General features: G+C 49.0%; 1 protein-coding gene across 11 annotated transcripts in view; it reads left to right on the top strand.

Annotated features, from left to right (window-relative positions):
• Positions 1 to 14,896, top strand: part of TMEM63A (transmembrane protein 63A) — a 34,831-nt gene that overhangs the window by 10,272 nt on the left and 9,663 nt on the right. For 10 of the 11 annotated variants that reach the window (XM_037737746.1, XM_037737749.1, XM_037737751.1 and 7 more), the window contains 13 exons: positions 249 to 315; positions 1,156 to 1,193; positions 3,895 to 4,037; positions 4,778 to 4,829; positions 5,264 to 5,372; positions 5,953 to 6,023; positions 8,973 to 9,053; positions 9,248 to 9,371; positions 9,475 to 9,608; positions 10,828 to 10,965; positions 12,281 to 12,434; positions 14,236 to 14,342; positions 14,512 to 14,598. In XM_037737746.1, coding sequence (XP_037593674.1) covers positions 249 to 315; positions 1,156 to 1,193; positions 3,895 to 4,037; positions 4,778 to 4,829; positions 5,264 to 5,372; positions 5,953 to 6,023; positions 8,973 to 9,053; positions 9,248 to 9,371; positions 9,475 to 9,608; positions 10,828 to 10,965; positions 12,281 to 12,434; positions 14,236 to 14,342; positions 14,512 to 14,598 — 1,305 coding nt within the window. The remainder of the gene's footprint in view (positions 1 to 248; positions 316 to 1,155; positions 1,194 to 3,894; positions 4,038 to 4,777; positions 4,830 to 5,263; positions 5,373 to 5,952; positions 6,024 to 8,972; positions 9,054 to 9,247; positions 9,372 to 9,474; positions 9,609 to 10,827; positions 10,966 to 12,280; positions 12,435 to 14,235; positions 14,343 to 14,511; positions 14,599 to 14,896) is intronic. The other variant, XM_037737753.1, reaches the window with a different exon arrangement.

Here is a 14,896-nt window from a genome sequence, read left to right as displayed (position 1 = left end):
TGTTGACCCCTTGCTGTTAATCCCATATAACATAGAGTTTTATACCACACCTGGGAATGGTCATTGTCCTTGTCTCTGTCTTTGACTGAGTGAGTTATCTTTCATTCCAGCCATTGAGGACTGATAGCTTTGGTTCTGAGCTCTAAGAGGCCGCAAAATACTGGACATGATCTTTTTGACTTTTTTGGTTTTTGTTGTTTTTTTTTTTTTAAGAATTATCTGTCATTTTTCTCTTTTTGTGTCTCTAGTGAGTCCAGATTTCAGAGATTGTCATCGACTTCCTCCTCAGGGCAACAAGACTTTGAAAATGAGCTGGTTGGTATCTAAGGAACCCTTGTGGTCATGACCAGGGTGGAAACTGGCAGTCATGGTTTTGGGGAGGGAGCAGGGTGGATCTTGAGTGACAAATGCTGGAGAAAGTGCTTCTCTGCATCAATGAAGGCACCTGCACTTGGGAAATACCCCAAGAGAGATGGTAGCTGGATGACCCTGGATCCTGAGACTAGATGAACTTGCAGGCCGGAACGGTTACAGAATCCCTTTCGCTTCTCCAGCACTTATCTTTCTTACACGCATGGTTTTGTGTGACAGTTAATTATGAACTTGCCAGCTGGATTATGAGCCAGATGTGGGCAGGAGCCCTGCCTTCTCCAGCCCTGTTCCCCAGTGCCTAATGCCTAGCAGGTGCTTAGTCATTGTTGAATGAGTTATTGAACAAATATTTGTCTTTCCTAGCCGGACAATAGCCCAGCTTTAAGGGTGTTAAGTTTGAGAGATGCGAAGGATGGTGAAACTTACAGATACCCTTTCCCCTGACTCCCACTCCAGCGGACCGTACATCTGTTAGGCTTGCTTCCTTTCTTGTCCCACCTCCTGGTCAGTGATTGTAAACAATCAAACAGCAGCCCACATCACTTGCCACAGAGCTGCCCTGAGTTTTTGTGATTTGATCACGAAATTGTCAAGAGATTTTAGCAAGAATTCTAGGCATGTGGTGTATATTGTGAAGTACTGGGTGCATGCTTGCTGAATATGGGACAAAATCACTGATTTTGTACAACAGGAGGTTAAATCGTTAATGTCAAAGACAATGGTTACATCTGCCTCCCAAAGGCACGGATGTTGGAAGCTAATCCCTGTTCTCTCTGTTTCCAGGGATGCTGTCCCTGGCTGACTGCGATCTTCCGTCTGCAGTGAGTACACCATGGGGCAGCTGCTGGGGGGGCCTTTGGGCTTTTTTTTTTTTGGTATTTGGCCAATCCAGGGAAAAGAGCCAAGATGCTTGATCCTAAGATGGGGTCTCTTAGATACTTTTCAGTTCAGGTCCAAAGCAGTATGTGAGGGCTGAGAATCAAGGTGGGCAGGCAGCCCGTGGGGTCGGGGCAGCAGGGAGGAGGCCTGTAGGATTGGAGCCTCCATGCTAGAGGGTACACAGTCCCTGCTGGAGCCTGGGGCTTCCAAAATTGAGGTGGATCCCAAGAATTCTTGAAGATAGAGATGAACTTCATTTATTTCAACATATTCAGTGGAAATCATGTTCATCTCTCATAGTACTACACAAGATAATTAAAGCTATTTTTTTGCTTTAATTATTCTACTTAATATTTAACACCGATTACATGTCAATTTATCTCTTCTAGGCAGGTTTGCATGTCTTTGAATTAGTGAAAAGTGAAGAAATATAATACAGTCAATTCATTTGGTTACAAGTATTTTTTTTTCAATGAGGCCCATGGAGAGAAATCTAAAAGATGATCAAAGGTGGCCGGGCACAGTGGCTCATACCTGTAATCCCATCCCTTTGGGAGGCCAAGGTGGGCGGATCAGGAGTTCGAGACCAGCCTGACCAACATGGAGAAGCCCCATCTCGACTAAAAATACAAAATTAGCCAGGCATGGTGGCTCATGCCTGTAATCCCAGCTACTTGGGAGGCAGAGGCAGGAGAATCACTTGAACCTGGGAGGTGGAGGTTACTGTGAGCCAAGATTGTGTCATTGCTCTCTAGCCTGGGCAACAAGAGTGAAACTCCGTCTCAAAAAAAAAAAAGATTAAAGGCGATTAAGAGCCTGTTAGTTACCTCTGATATGGTGAAGGGAGCCAGGAGGTGGGGGCTGATGTGAGTCTTGGCTCTTACCTTGTGCCATATTCCATCAAATCTAAGAAGTCCTCATTGTAAGGTGCATGTTATTTTATACAGCAGTAAGAATATGTTTCCAGCTAAGCTACCATCAGCCATAACAATAGGGTACATCTCATTTCAGAGGAGTTGAAATATGTAAAGGACATCTTAAAATTGATGAAATATGGTGGTTATAGGATATTAAGTCCCTCTTTCTGGGCCTCAGTTTCCCCAACTGTAAAAGGAGGCTGAGGCTAACACGAATTCAGCCTAATTCATAGGAGCTAATACATGTGAGAGCATGTTATAAATGGTCGGTTTGGTAGGAGTTGTTCCCAAGGGAACTGGCAGGAGACAGAGCCCTGTGGGAGACAGTCAACTCTGTTGTGGAGCAAAAGGAAGCAGGAGGAGAGTTAGTTTATTGAGAAGCAAGAACAATGTAGTTAATTGCAAAGCATTGCCCTCTAGATAAATAGTAATCAGGACTCATATGAATAGGCATATTTCTGAGCATCTGCTGATACTACGTATAGCACTAGGTGTTTGATGCTTATTATCTCTTTTGAGCCCCTGCTAAGCCGATGAGGTAGGCAGTGGGCAGTTTCCTTGCTCGAGGTCAGAGGCAGGTAAGCCATGTGACTTGCTATCAGGTGGAGACAGCTGCACTGGATTCCACTGTGGTCTGACTGCAAAGCCCACACTGACATCTTTCAGATCTGCTTTTTTATGATGCAGCCCTTGCCTCCCTGAGCTCTTCCCAATGTACTGCTTTCCCAGCCTAGAAGCAGCACCTTCAGGGAGTGGGAACGATCGGAGTACCCTGCCCCTTCTCCCTTCGTAGCACAGAAGTCTGGCTTGTGTGAACCTGGAATTTTCTGAGTCTCCAGTGGCCCCAGAGCCTCCAAGTGTAGCACTCCAAGGGTGGGAAAGGGTGGAGCAGGTCACCTCCCCTTCACTGGGGACAAAGGGAGGAGGCCGGGCGGTAGGATGGACTGAGACTCTTGGCTCCACCTGTTGTTGCCAGCTCACCTGATGGGGAGACAGGAGACAGGTGGGGGCCCGGGGCCTGGGCACATTCCCAACTTTATTCTTTTTTTTTTTTTTTTTTTTTCCTTTTTTGAGATGGAGTCTCACCCTGTCACCCAGGCTGGAGTGCAGTGCTGTGATCTCGGCTCACTGCAACCTCCACCTCTCGAGTTCAAGTGATTCTCCTGCCTCAGCCTCTGGAGTAGCTGGGATCATAGGTCTGCACCACTATGCTCGAATAATTTTTAAAATTTTTTAGTAGAGACAGTTTCACCATCTGGGCCAGGCTGGTCTCTAACTCCTGACCTCAGGTGATCCACCTGCCTCAGCCTCCCAGTGTGCTGGGATTACAAGCGTGAGCCACTGCACCTAGCCCCAACTTTATTCTGAATGTGATTCCTTAGAAGTAGGACGGGCTGTGAGATACCTGTATTTACATACCTTTCCTACACACGTTACTTGGGCGCAGATGTTTCTAGCAACATCAGATGGAATGCTGGTGTTGCTTTTCCTAGAGCATGGCATAGGGCCTAAGATGGTGGGCTCTGGAATTTATATCATGTGAGATCCTGAAAGTTACACAAATTTCCTGTACCTTTATTTCCTCATATGTGACCAAAAAAGTGGGGATAACAATCGAACCATCTCATAAGATTGTGGTGAGGATGATGTGAGACACTTCATGCAGAGCCCCGAGGGCCTGGCCTGTTCCCACTGCTCATTAAGATTCCACATGTGTCTTTGCCAGCGATGACCAGATCCTGGAGTGGTGTGGGGAGGACGCCATCCACTACCTGTCCTTCCAGAGGCACATCATCTTCCTGCTGGTGGTGGTCAGCTTTTTGTCCCTGTGTGTCATCCTGCCTGTCAACCTCTCGGGGGACTTGCTGGGTAATAACCCTTTTCACCCTTGTCTATGTTGTAATGGGGCAGAGTGGCAGTCCTAGGGAAAGGGTTCTCTCTGTGGTAGACCAGAATCCCAGGAATTATGCTCCAATTCAGATGTAAGATGGTCTCAAGGTGACTCTCTGAACATTTCCATCTATTAAAGATCTGGAGAATAATCTACCCCAAACATAGGCTAAAACTGGGGCCTGATATCAATTTCTGGTTCTATATAAATAGGGAAAAAAAGCCCTCCAAGATGTACAGAATCGGGATGTCAGAGAGTCTTTTATACTTTCCTGCCCTCACCCAAATTAGGAGGTCACAATGAATGGACCCAGAAGATATCCATGATACTTAGTCAGAATCAGAATGCGGCATTATATCTAAGGACAACTGCAAGAATCCAGCTTCCAAAATGCCAACATGAATCCATTTAGGATACTCGGTGGTTCCCAACATTGGTTTTGTAACAACATAGGATGTTTGTAGTTTTCTCAAAACAAAATGAATTCACATTTTGCCTTTCCCCGCAACGGAAGGTTGAGAAGTTATCAGGGAGCATGTTGGTGTCAAGCAGAGGCCTTGATGGTGTAGCTCTGGAAAGACCAGCCAGACCTTGTTGTCTTCCTGCTGGTCTAGACATGCTCCTCCTCCCCTGAGCTCCACAAACCAAGGCTGATTGATTACGTTCCCTCCTGCTTCCCCACATGACCCTGGAACTAAGTATCTGTACTTCTCTGCAGGCAAAGACCCTTACAGTTTTGGGAGGACAACAATAGCAAATCTGCAGACTGAGTGAGTATGGAGCCGGTGGGTATAGGTGCCGATGGGTGAGACCAAGGAGAAGGCAGCTCGGGAGCCCGGGGCAGCCAGAGGTACTCCAAAGAGGGCTGGCAGGTGTCTGAAGGCCCCTTCAGCTGGTGTGTTGCTGAGCTGTGGGCATAACATGCCACAGGCAGCCAGTTTTGCCAGGGATTTAAGAAACATGGAGAGTCCCGTGGATTGGAGGGGGACTCATTTGTCAGGACAGGGACATGGACAAGGACCCCTCTGAAGTATTCACCATGGGCGGAGGGGTGTTGGCCACACAGCCTCTGTGGGAGGTATCTCTTGCAGTGAAACCATTGGTCCTCAGCTCAGTGCCCATTGAGGGTAACCAGGCCCCAGCTCTGCGCCCCCAGCTCCCTGCCTGGGATCCCAGCCCTGATGACAGGTGGTTTCCCCCTCAGCAATGACCTCCTTTGGCTGCACACCATCTTCGCCGTCATTTACCTCCTCCTCACTGTGGGCTTCATGCGACACCATACTCAGTCCATTAAGTACAAAGAGGAGAGCCTGGTGAGTGAGGCGGGGCTTGGGGACACATGCTGGGAGGGGCTCAGGTGGGAGACGAGGCTCTGCGGCAGGCAGGCCCTGACAGCAGTGACCTCTGGGATGGCCTCAGGAGCCCAGCTTGCTTATTCTTGCTCACACTTGGCATGATCTTTAAAAAAAAATTTCACAGATTCTTTCAAGATTTTGACAGTTACTAGTGCTAAGAAGTTTGGGTTGAGAGCAGTCCTTTCTCTTTGCCACCCAAAGCTTCACAGGCGAAGGGTGCTTCTGTAGCTTGTTTCCAGGCCTGGGTCCTCCTCTGATCTGCTGTGTGAATGCATTTGAGTCACTTCCCCTCTTTCTCAGTCTCCTGCCATGCAAAGAAGGCTCATACAGTTGCTTTGGAAGTGGATTCTTTGTATAGCCTGGAAGATGATGCTGTGTGAATGTCATGCTTCTGGGCTTCCCCAGGACACAGAAGGAGAAAACTGGAGCCTTCTGATTTCCCATTGTTTACTTTCCAGAGGCTGGAGTGGGTTGGAAACCTGAGCATACCTGCACACTGGCTCACCAGTGACCTCTCCGTGCTGTGTTTCCCCGACAGGTGAGGCGGACCTTGTTCATCACAGGACTACCCAGAGATGCCAGGAAGGAGACTGTGGAGAGCCACTTCCGGTGAGCAGGTGGGGTGGGAGGGGAGCTGAGCCCCCTCCAGGTAGGACCAGCACAGCCCCCAAGGGGCAAGCACCTTAGGTGAGCGCCTTCTGTCTCTTGCTTGGGTATCCAGGTGAGATCTGAGAAGGACCTGGCCCTGCCACACATGTATGGAGTGGCTCCCGTGTGCCAGTTCTGCAGGTGCTGTGCAATGGATGGTGCCGTGGTGGCCCGTCCTCTTCAAGCAGCCTTGTACACATGTCCAGAGCACAGGCCAGGGTGGTGTAGGTGCAAATAAGTGTCTTGAGAGTATACAGGGAAAAAAAAGATTGTTCACCCTGGGGTTCTTAGCATCAGCTTTGCAGAATAAGAGAGACATGAGCTGAGCATTTGCACAGACCCACAGGGCTAGGGTCTCACAGGTGGAAGGACCTCGGGGCCATCTCTGCGTTTGTTGGTTTGTCCACCCGCTCAGCAGGTGTCTGTTGAGTGAGCACTGTGTCCGAGTCCAGGCCCTCCCTGGTAGAACCTCCTTTCCGGCAGCTTCCATTGAGTATCTGCACCACCAATTCCTGCAAATGGAGGCTGGAGGAAAGGCTTTCCTGTGAGGAGATAATGGAAAGGCACAGAGCAGGAAAGGTGATGGGGTGGGGGCGGGGCACGCAGGCCAGGGAGGCTCCCAGGACCCTGCTGGAGGCCTGAAGACTGCGCTCAGGGGCTGACATTTTATTCTTTCTTCCTTTTTTTTTTTTATTATCATATTTTTTTAGAGACAGGGTTTTTGCTCTGTTGCCCAGGCTAGAGTGCCGTAGTGTGATCATAGCTCACTGCAGCCTCACCTCCTGGACTCAAGGGATCTTCCTGCCTCAGCCTCTCAAGTAGCTGGGACGGTAGACACATGACACCACATCCAGCTAATTTTTAAAATTTGTGTGGAGATAGAGTCTTGCTATGTTGCCCAGGCTGGTCTTGAATTGCTGGGCTCAAGTGATCCTCCTGCCTTGCCCTCCCAAAATGTTGCAATTACAGGAGTGAGCCACCACACGTGGCCTCTCTTCCTTCCTTATCAATTCAGCAGCCACTAATTTGTTGCATGAACTAGAAGTTGGCTATACTTTAACTTTGCACTATTTATGAAGAAAGCACTTGCTAAGCAAATTACTAGACAGAATCGTAAACTGAATGTTTAAAATTTGAACAACTTCTTCAGAAACTAAATAGTTTAGAAATATTTACTAATATGTAAATACTCGATACCAGAATCATTTTTCTCCGTTTCCTTGGAGCAACTCCCCAAAGTTGCCTGCTAGGCAACACCTGGAAACAGTAATTCCACTGAATGTATAACTTTAAAGAGACAGAGTCCCCTCATTCTCAGAAACATTACACGGCTCATGCTTTCCCCTATTTTAGGAGGCCTTTTAGTGACACTACTGCAGTTGTAGGATTGATGTGTGAATTTGCCTTTCAAACAGGGATGCTTAAATTGCAGTTTTCTTCCTCACAGCTCTTATTGGGACCAGAAATTGTCCTCCTGTTTAATTTCATGATTGACATGCCTGTGGGCTCTCTCTCTCACTAAAATATAAGCACATCCAGGCCCTGTTACCAGCACCTAGAACAGTGCCTGGGAGGTGGTAGGTAGGGATTCACATGGTTCTGAATCCTCTGGAATTGTATGTATAATTTTGCACATATGGTGAGGGGGTGTTGCATTGTGGCCACCAGCCAGGGTTGCCTATATTCACCTCCTGGCTCAGACACTCGCTAGCTATGTGATCTTTGGTGCACGCCACTTTACCTCTGTGGGCCTCAGTTTACTCATCTGTAAAATGGGGACAAAATTCACAGGTTATGATGAGGATTGAATAAATTGATATATTTTGCTGGTGTTTTTTTTTGTTTTGTTTTGTTTTGTTTTTGAGACAGAGTCCACTGTGTTTCCCAGGCTGGAGTGCAGTGGGGTGAGCTCACTGACTGCAACCTCCGCCTCCCAGGTTCAAGCAATTCTTATGCCTCAGTCTCTGAGTAGCTGAGATTACAGGTGGACACCACCACACCTCACTAATTTTTGTATTTTTAGTAGAGGTGGGGTTTCACCATGTTGGTCAGGCTGGTCTAGAACTCCTGACCTCAAGTGATCCACCCGCCTCAGCCTCTCAAATTGCTGCAATTACAGGTGTGAGCCACCATGCCTGGCCTTGCTGGTTAATATGTGTGTAGACGTTTTCTGGTTCGAGGGTCCTTTGCTTTCATTAGACCCTCTGAAAAGTCTGTGACCTTCAAAAAGCCTACCTGAATAGGATTTCAGTGGTGGCTCAAGGTAGATACTGTCCTAGCACAAATAAGAAATCTGTTCCTTTGGTTCTTTAGAGGGGACAGTGATATGTTTATTTTTCCCCAGGAGAAGTGCCAGCTGACTGCAAGCCAAGTGGGTATAAACTTGTCAGTTCCAGGCAGTTAGCTTCATACTACTAAAAAAAAAGCTGGCTGGGTGCAGTGACTCATGCCTATAATCCCAGCACTTTGGGAGGCTGAGGCAGGAGGAGCACTTGAGGCCAGGAGTTCAAAATTGGCCTGGGCAACATAGCAAGACCCTGTCTCTACAAAAAATAAAAATCAGCCTGCTGGCATGCACCTGTAGTCCCAGCTACTCAGGAGGCTGAGGTGGGAGGATTGCTTGAGCCCAGAAGTTGAGGCTGCAGTGAGCCATGATTGTACCACTGCACTGCAGCCTGGGTGACAGAGACCCTGTCTCTAAACAAAATAAAACAAAAGCCCTCTTTGTATTAAATTTCAAATTTTCCCCCTTTTGGAGGATAAAAGACAAAAAGAAGAGAGATGTCCGCTGACACAGAAACCACCAGCGAGATCCCTCTGCCATCCTTTCCCTTGGATCCACGGGCCTGTCTGCTGCTTGGGGTTCTCTTTTCAACGGCGTCTTTTGCCTCCTTCTCTCCTTGGCCACAGGGACGCATATCCCACGTGTGAGGTGGTGGATGTCCAGCTGTGCTACAATGTGGCTAAGCTAATCTACCTGTGCAAGGAGAGGTGAGGGTGGGTGGTGGGTGGGGCTGCGAGATGCCCACTCCTTCCTCACTGGCCTCGCATCTCCCAGCGAGGAAGGGAGGAGGGCGGCCCTGGACTCCTCCTCCTCCCCTGGCTGATGGTTGAACTGTGGGTGTGGGGGTCCCTGCCACAGGATTATGAAACTGAAGTGTATGCCCCCGCTCCCACCTCTGCAGAAAGAAGACAGAGAAGAGCCTGACCTATTACAGGAACCTGCAGGTGAAGACAGGCCGGCAGACTCTTATCAACCCCAAGCCCTGTGGCCAGTTCTGCTGCTGTGAAGTGCAGGGCTGTGAGTGGGTACGGGTCCCGCTCCCCGGCTGGGAGCGCAGGCATTGGCATGGGGGTGCCCCAGACACCTGCACAGGGCCGTGTCATCCCAATGGGATGTATCTTCTGGCAGGAGGATGCAATCTCTTACTACACGCAGATGAAGGACAGGCTGCTGGAGAGGATCACAGAGGAAGAACTTCACGTCCAGGACCAGCCCCTGGGAATGGCCTTCGTCACCTTCCAGGAGAAGTCCATGGCCACCTAGTGAGTGAGGGTACAACCCAGGCCCCTTCTTGGCTCCAGATAACTCATTGTCCCTCTTGGGTAGAGATGGTACTGCTCACCCACCATCCCTGGGATTTATCTGTGGTGTTTCCTTCTCTTCCCTCAGCCACCCACACTCACTTTGGCAAGCCCAGCCCATGTTTGTGTGACAGGTGGTGGGGATATGGGCAGCAGCCCCGGAGTGGGTGATTCTGGCTGACCCTGTTGAGCTGATGCAGCCTGGCCTCACTGCCGGCTCTTCCCTGCTGGCCTGGACCCATCCTGTGGGCTCTGTGTGCCAGCTTTCTCCCAGGGGAGACGGAGACACCCTCCTTCCAGACATCTGCTGTGGACCACAGATCTTTCTGTCTGTGGCTCCCCCACTTCCCACAAATGCAAAGCTGTGGGGAAGACCCCTGGGCATGCTGGGGCACTCACGGCAGTGGGGAGCTTGGCCTGGGGAGTGGCTTTTCACAGTGGCCCTTGGCATGGGGCTCTGGGCTCTCATGCCTGGGATCTCTGTGTCATCTCGCCTTAGGAGCAGCAGGGGGTGGGTCGGGAGAGGGGTGCAGAAAGGAGATGGTCCAGCCACTGCCTCTCCCCCTGCCTTACCTGCCCCCCACACCCGGCATTGTGACCCTAAGGATGGACTCATGCAGGACTTCCTGCAGACACTGGGGCAGGAGGAAAGGGGAAGGCATCTGAGGCAGGAGGGGGGCTGCTGGGCTCCTTATGGGAGGAAAACCTGTGATCTGTTGAGATGGTGACGGTCGAGGCGGGAGCCCTGAGGAGGGAAGTTTGGGAACAGGCAGTGTGTAACATGGTCTAACGCTACCCTTGGGCCTGGGGAAGAAGTGACAGAAAAGGTGAGCCACTGGCCTGGCAGTAGCATTGGATCAGAGCTCCAGCTTAACAGGCAGGGTGGAGGGGGATGGCTCTGTGGAAGAGCGGTGTGTTGGGGTATGCTGCCCTCAGTTTCCTTATCTGAAAAATGGGAATAGTACTCTCTTTCTTGCTGGGTGGTGGTGAGGATTAAACAAAATTCTCCACACAGTGTGCTAGCATGGCGCCTCTTACATAGCATTACTTATAATCCACTAATGACAACAAAGCAAAGGTCCTGTGCCACTGCCTCCCACTCCTACTCAGTCCCCACTTGCCACATGTTGTGTGGTCACCGGAGTAGCCTGGGCCTGGCTGTTTCTACATTTCCTGGCAGCATCCTGAAAGATTTCAACGCCTGCAAGTGTCAGAGCCTTCGGTGCAAAGGTGAGCCCCAGCCATCCTCCCATAGCAGAGAGCTCTGTACCTCCAAGTGGACAGTCACGTTCGCTGCTGATCCTGAGGACATCTGCTGGTGAGCTCCTAGACCAGGGAGACATGGGAGGGAGGCCTGGGTTCCTGGTGGGAGCTGCCTGGCACCTGGGGCACAGGTGTGACCTCACAGTCAGTGGAAATCACACATCTGCAACTTTCCGGGCCATGATGCCGTGATGTGCTCAACGTGGCCCAGCTGGGGTATCCGCCCAGCACGTCCTGCCAGGGTTCCTCCCTGGCATTCAGGTGGCGTCCAGCAGAAATATAATGCCACCTCTGCATGTAATTTTAAGTTTCCCACTAGTCATGCTAAAAAAGTAAAAAGAAACAGTTGGAATTAGTTTTAATAATTTATCTCGCCCAATATATCCAGACTGTTATTTCAACATGCAGTCAATTTTGAAAAATGTGACATGTTTTACATTCTCTTTTTCACACTTAGTCTTCAAAATATGGTGTATATTTTACAGTTCTAGCACCTCTCAATTCACACTAGCCACATTTCAAATGCTCAATAGCTGCATGTGGCTTGTGCAGAGACTTATTTAGGTCCAGTGTCAGCCTGGAGCCATGCTGGTGAGCTGAGCTGTGTCCACGGGGGCCATGGTGAGCCTCCAGCACTGTGTTGAGGGTAAGGGCACCCAGCGCAAGCCCCAGCGTGCTGCCTGTCCCGCCCTGCCTCAGCTCCTTGCAGCTGTGCCTTCGATCCTTTGTCCCTGCCTTCCTCCTCCCTGCACCACAGCCCCCTTGGGAAGAATGTGGTGTTAGTCACAAAGCATTGCCAAGCTCACGCCTGTAATCCTAGCACTTCGAGAGGCTGAGCAAGGCGGTTTGCCCGAGCTCAGGAGTTCAAGACCACCCTGGGCAACGTGGTAAAACCCTGTCTCTATTAAAAATGCAAAAAAATTAGCTGGGCATGGTGTCTGTTGCCTGTAATCCCAGCTACATGGGAGGCTGAGGCAGGAGAATTGCTTGAACCTGGGAGGCAGAGTTTACAGTGAGCTGAGATCATACCACTGTACTCTAGCCTGGGTGACTTAGCCAGACTCTGTCTCCAAAAAAGAAAATAAGTGCCATGCTGGAGCCTTATTTGGTCTGCTTGGGTGCCCATGCCATTTCTTTGGGTAGATTCTGGCCCCCAGACTCTAGCTGGTGAACCACATCTGAGAGAATAGCCTTTGTTCCCTCTGAGCTCACAGGTACCTAAGATCTTGCCTTTCTGTAGCTGAAGGTCAGTGCGGAGAACTTGCCCCCAGGCTAGTCTCTTGGTCTACCTAAATCTGACCTTCTTATCCACCTAAGTTATGAGCACTGGGAGATAAGTCTCAGGACCTGTGTCCCCTCGCCCCTTGCAGGAAGAACCTCTCTATCCAGGGCCTCCGCTGGTGGCTACAGTGGCTAGGCATCAACTTCACCCTCTTCGTGGGGCTGTTTTTCCTGACCACACCCTCCATCATCCTGTCCACCATGGACAAGTTCAATGTTACCAAACCCATCCATGCGCTGAATGTGAGTAACTGTTCTGCAAGGCCCCTCCCAGGAGGGCTGGTGGGAAGAGGGCTTGGTGGGTGGGGAAGGAAGTGGGGACAGGAGTGGGATGTGTGCGGGAACCAGGGGGTCAAGTTGCTCAGTTCACATACTTGCTTTTAACCTCTATGCAGGCATGGGCACGTTTATTACAATGTCGATATCGTAATGCCATATATATATATACACACACACACACACAGAGATATATACACATACATGTATACACACACATGCATACATATTTTAATAGACTAAACAGTGGTGGAGATATTTGAGTTGAATGAGGTATATTCAGGTTGGTGGAATGTTAAGCATCTGTTAAAAATTGTGCAGACTTTGTGGCTTCCATGCAGGGCTCCTGAAGAAGCAGGGATGTGCCAGTGGGGCATCTTTATCATGGACACTACTGGGAGGGGACAGGAAGGAATGAAAAGAGCTTCATTGATTAGGGTGGCAGGATCACAAATTATTTCCTTTACATTTTAGTTGCTAATGACCTTGTTATAAAACTATTTATTCTGCATAGGTTATAAATTATTTTTAAAAATCTTAGATGAATCAATGAGATAACAGTTAAACACTCCCTCAACTGGCATCTACTCAAAAAGATACTGGGTTCTCATAAGCAGCTTTGCCGAACCATCTCCCTAAATGTCTTTTCTTTTTAAATTTCACTTTGCATGTGGTTAATCATTCTCTGGGAAAGCACACTGGGCAGGAGGGCCTCCTGGCCCTCACTTTGCCATTCCCTATCTGATGAATTCTGAGCCTCAGTTTTTCATCCAAGAACTGAAGTTAAAACACTTGCCCTATTATACAGCACGTGAGGTTGTTGTCATGATAATCAATGAACTGATGCGTGGTTGAAGCTCTTATCTGACTCTGCAGATAATTTTAAACTACCTAAGTATAAATCCAGTTTTGTTTAAGATTTAAAGCAGGTATTATAAATATGCATTCCTTTGCCAATCTTTTAGTAGAGGGACTGGCCTATTCTTTTGAGGATGAATCTGCTGATGAGAGCTCCCCTTTGTCTATTTTACATAAACCACACCCTTATTTCACTGTTTTGTGGTTCCAGTGTTGGCTTCTTTGAGGAAGAATTTAGATACTTGCAGAGCCATTCTGAATATTAGAAACTTCCTAGATCTCATATTATCATTGATTTACTCTTATCTAATTAACAGCATCTTTTTTTAGAAATTAACTTTTATCAAGTCTGCCAAAGTATCCAACTTAGTTTTCAAAGAAAATTTCTATTTTTATATCCATCTAATCAGTGAAAGTAATAAATCAATCAGATCATGTAATCACAGTAACAAACAGCAGACTTGTGGACACACACAGTGGAGCCCTGATACACTGCAGCTGGACCAGTGGGAGCTGAGCAGGCAGGCAGGCAGGCGCAGCGCCCCCTCCACCCCCGCCAGGACTCCAGGCCTTCAGTGTTCAGTCTTCCCGTGGGATCAGTCATTGGTTTTGTATAGGGAACAGAGAAGGTTATTTAATCTGGTTAGTCAGGTAAGTGGAGTTTAGTTGTATGTAAAATTGCTTTCTTTGCTGTGCTGTGAGGAGCTATACAGATATAAGGTGCTGTTAGTGATTATTCAGCCAACAGTTATGGTACCAACTCTGTACCTGGCAGTGTCGGTTCTGGGGGTCAGAGGTGACAGATTTCTACCGAGGGAGTCCCCTGAGCGACCACGTTAATAGGTCATGGCCTCAGAGCCATGTGGGCCATGGTCCCTGTGACTCTCTCTGTCGTGGACCTTTCTCCTAGGACCCGATCATCAGTCAGTTCTTCCCCACCCTCCTGCTCTGGTCCTTCTCGGCCCTCCTCCCCTCCATCGTCTACTACTCTACACTGCTGGAGTCCCACTGGACCAAGTGAGTGCCCGGGAGCCCCGAGGCCCTGCCCCTAAGAAGAATGCCTCTGGTCGCTCCCTTGTCCACACCCTTCCCCCAGCTGCTCAGGCAGTGGGCACATGGCAGAGGCCTCACTGGGGGTACCTGGAGCATTTGGGGACTGCGAGTGCTCACCTTTGACGTCCTGCAGGTCGGGGGAAAACCAGATCATGATGACCAAAGTCTACATATTCTTGATCTTCATGGTGCTGATACTGCCCTCCCTGGGTCTCACCAGGTATATGCCACCACTTCCTCCTCTAAATTCAGTATCAGTCACATCAGAAGAGCACTGTCCCTAGGAGATTGAAAATGGTTTGGTAGCAGAAGCAAACCTCTAACAATATCTAAGCCTGTCGCAGCCACTTGGCATGCAGTGGGGCTGGTCACTGATTCTTCTGGCAATATGATTATTCTTCTTTAAAAAAGAAAACACCATATTGGTCAGGCTGGTCTTGAACTCCTGACCTCAGGTGATCTACCCACTTCAGCCTCCCAAGTGCTGGGATTACAGGCATAAGACTCTGTGTCCAAAA

Source organism: Cebus imitator, unplaced genomic scaffold (genome assembly GCF_001604975.1).
Source record: "Cebus imitator isolate Cc_AM_T3 unplaced genomic scaffold, Cebus_imitator-1.0 Scaffold42, whole genome shotgun sequence".
NCBI lineage: Eukaryota > Metazoa > Chordata > Mammalia > Primates > Cebidae > Cebus > Cebus imitator.
The sequence above is the reverse complement of the archived record's forward strand: the minus strand, read 5'-3'. Positions and strand labels throughout refer to the sequence as shown.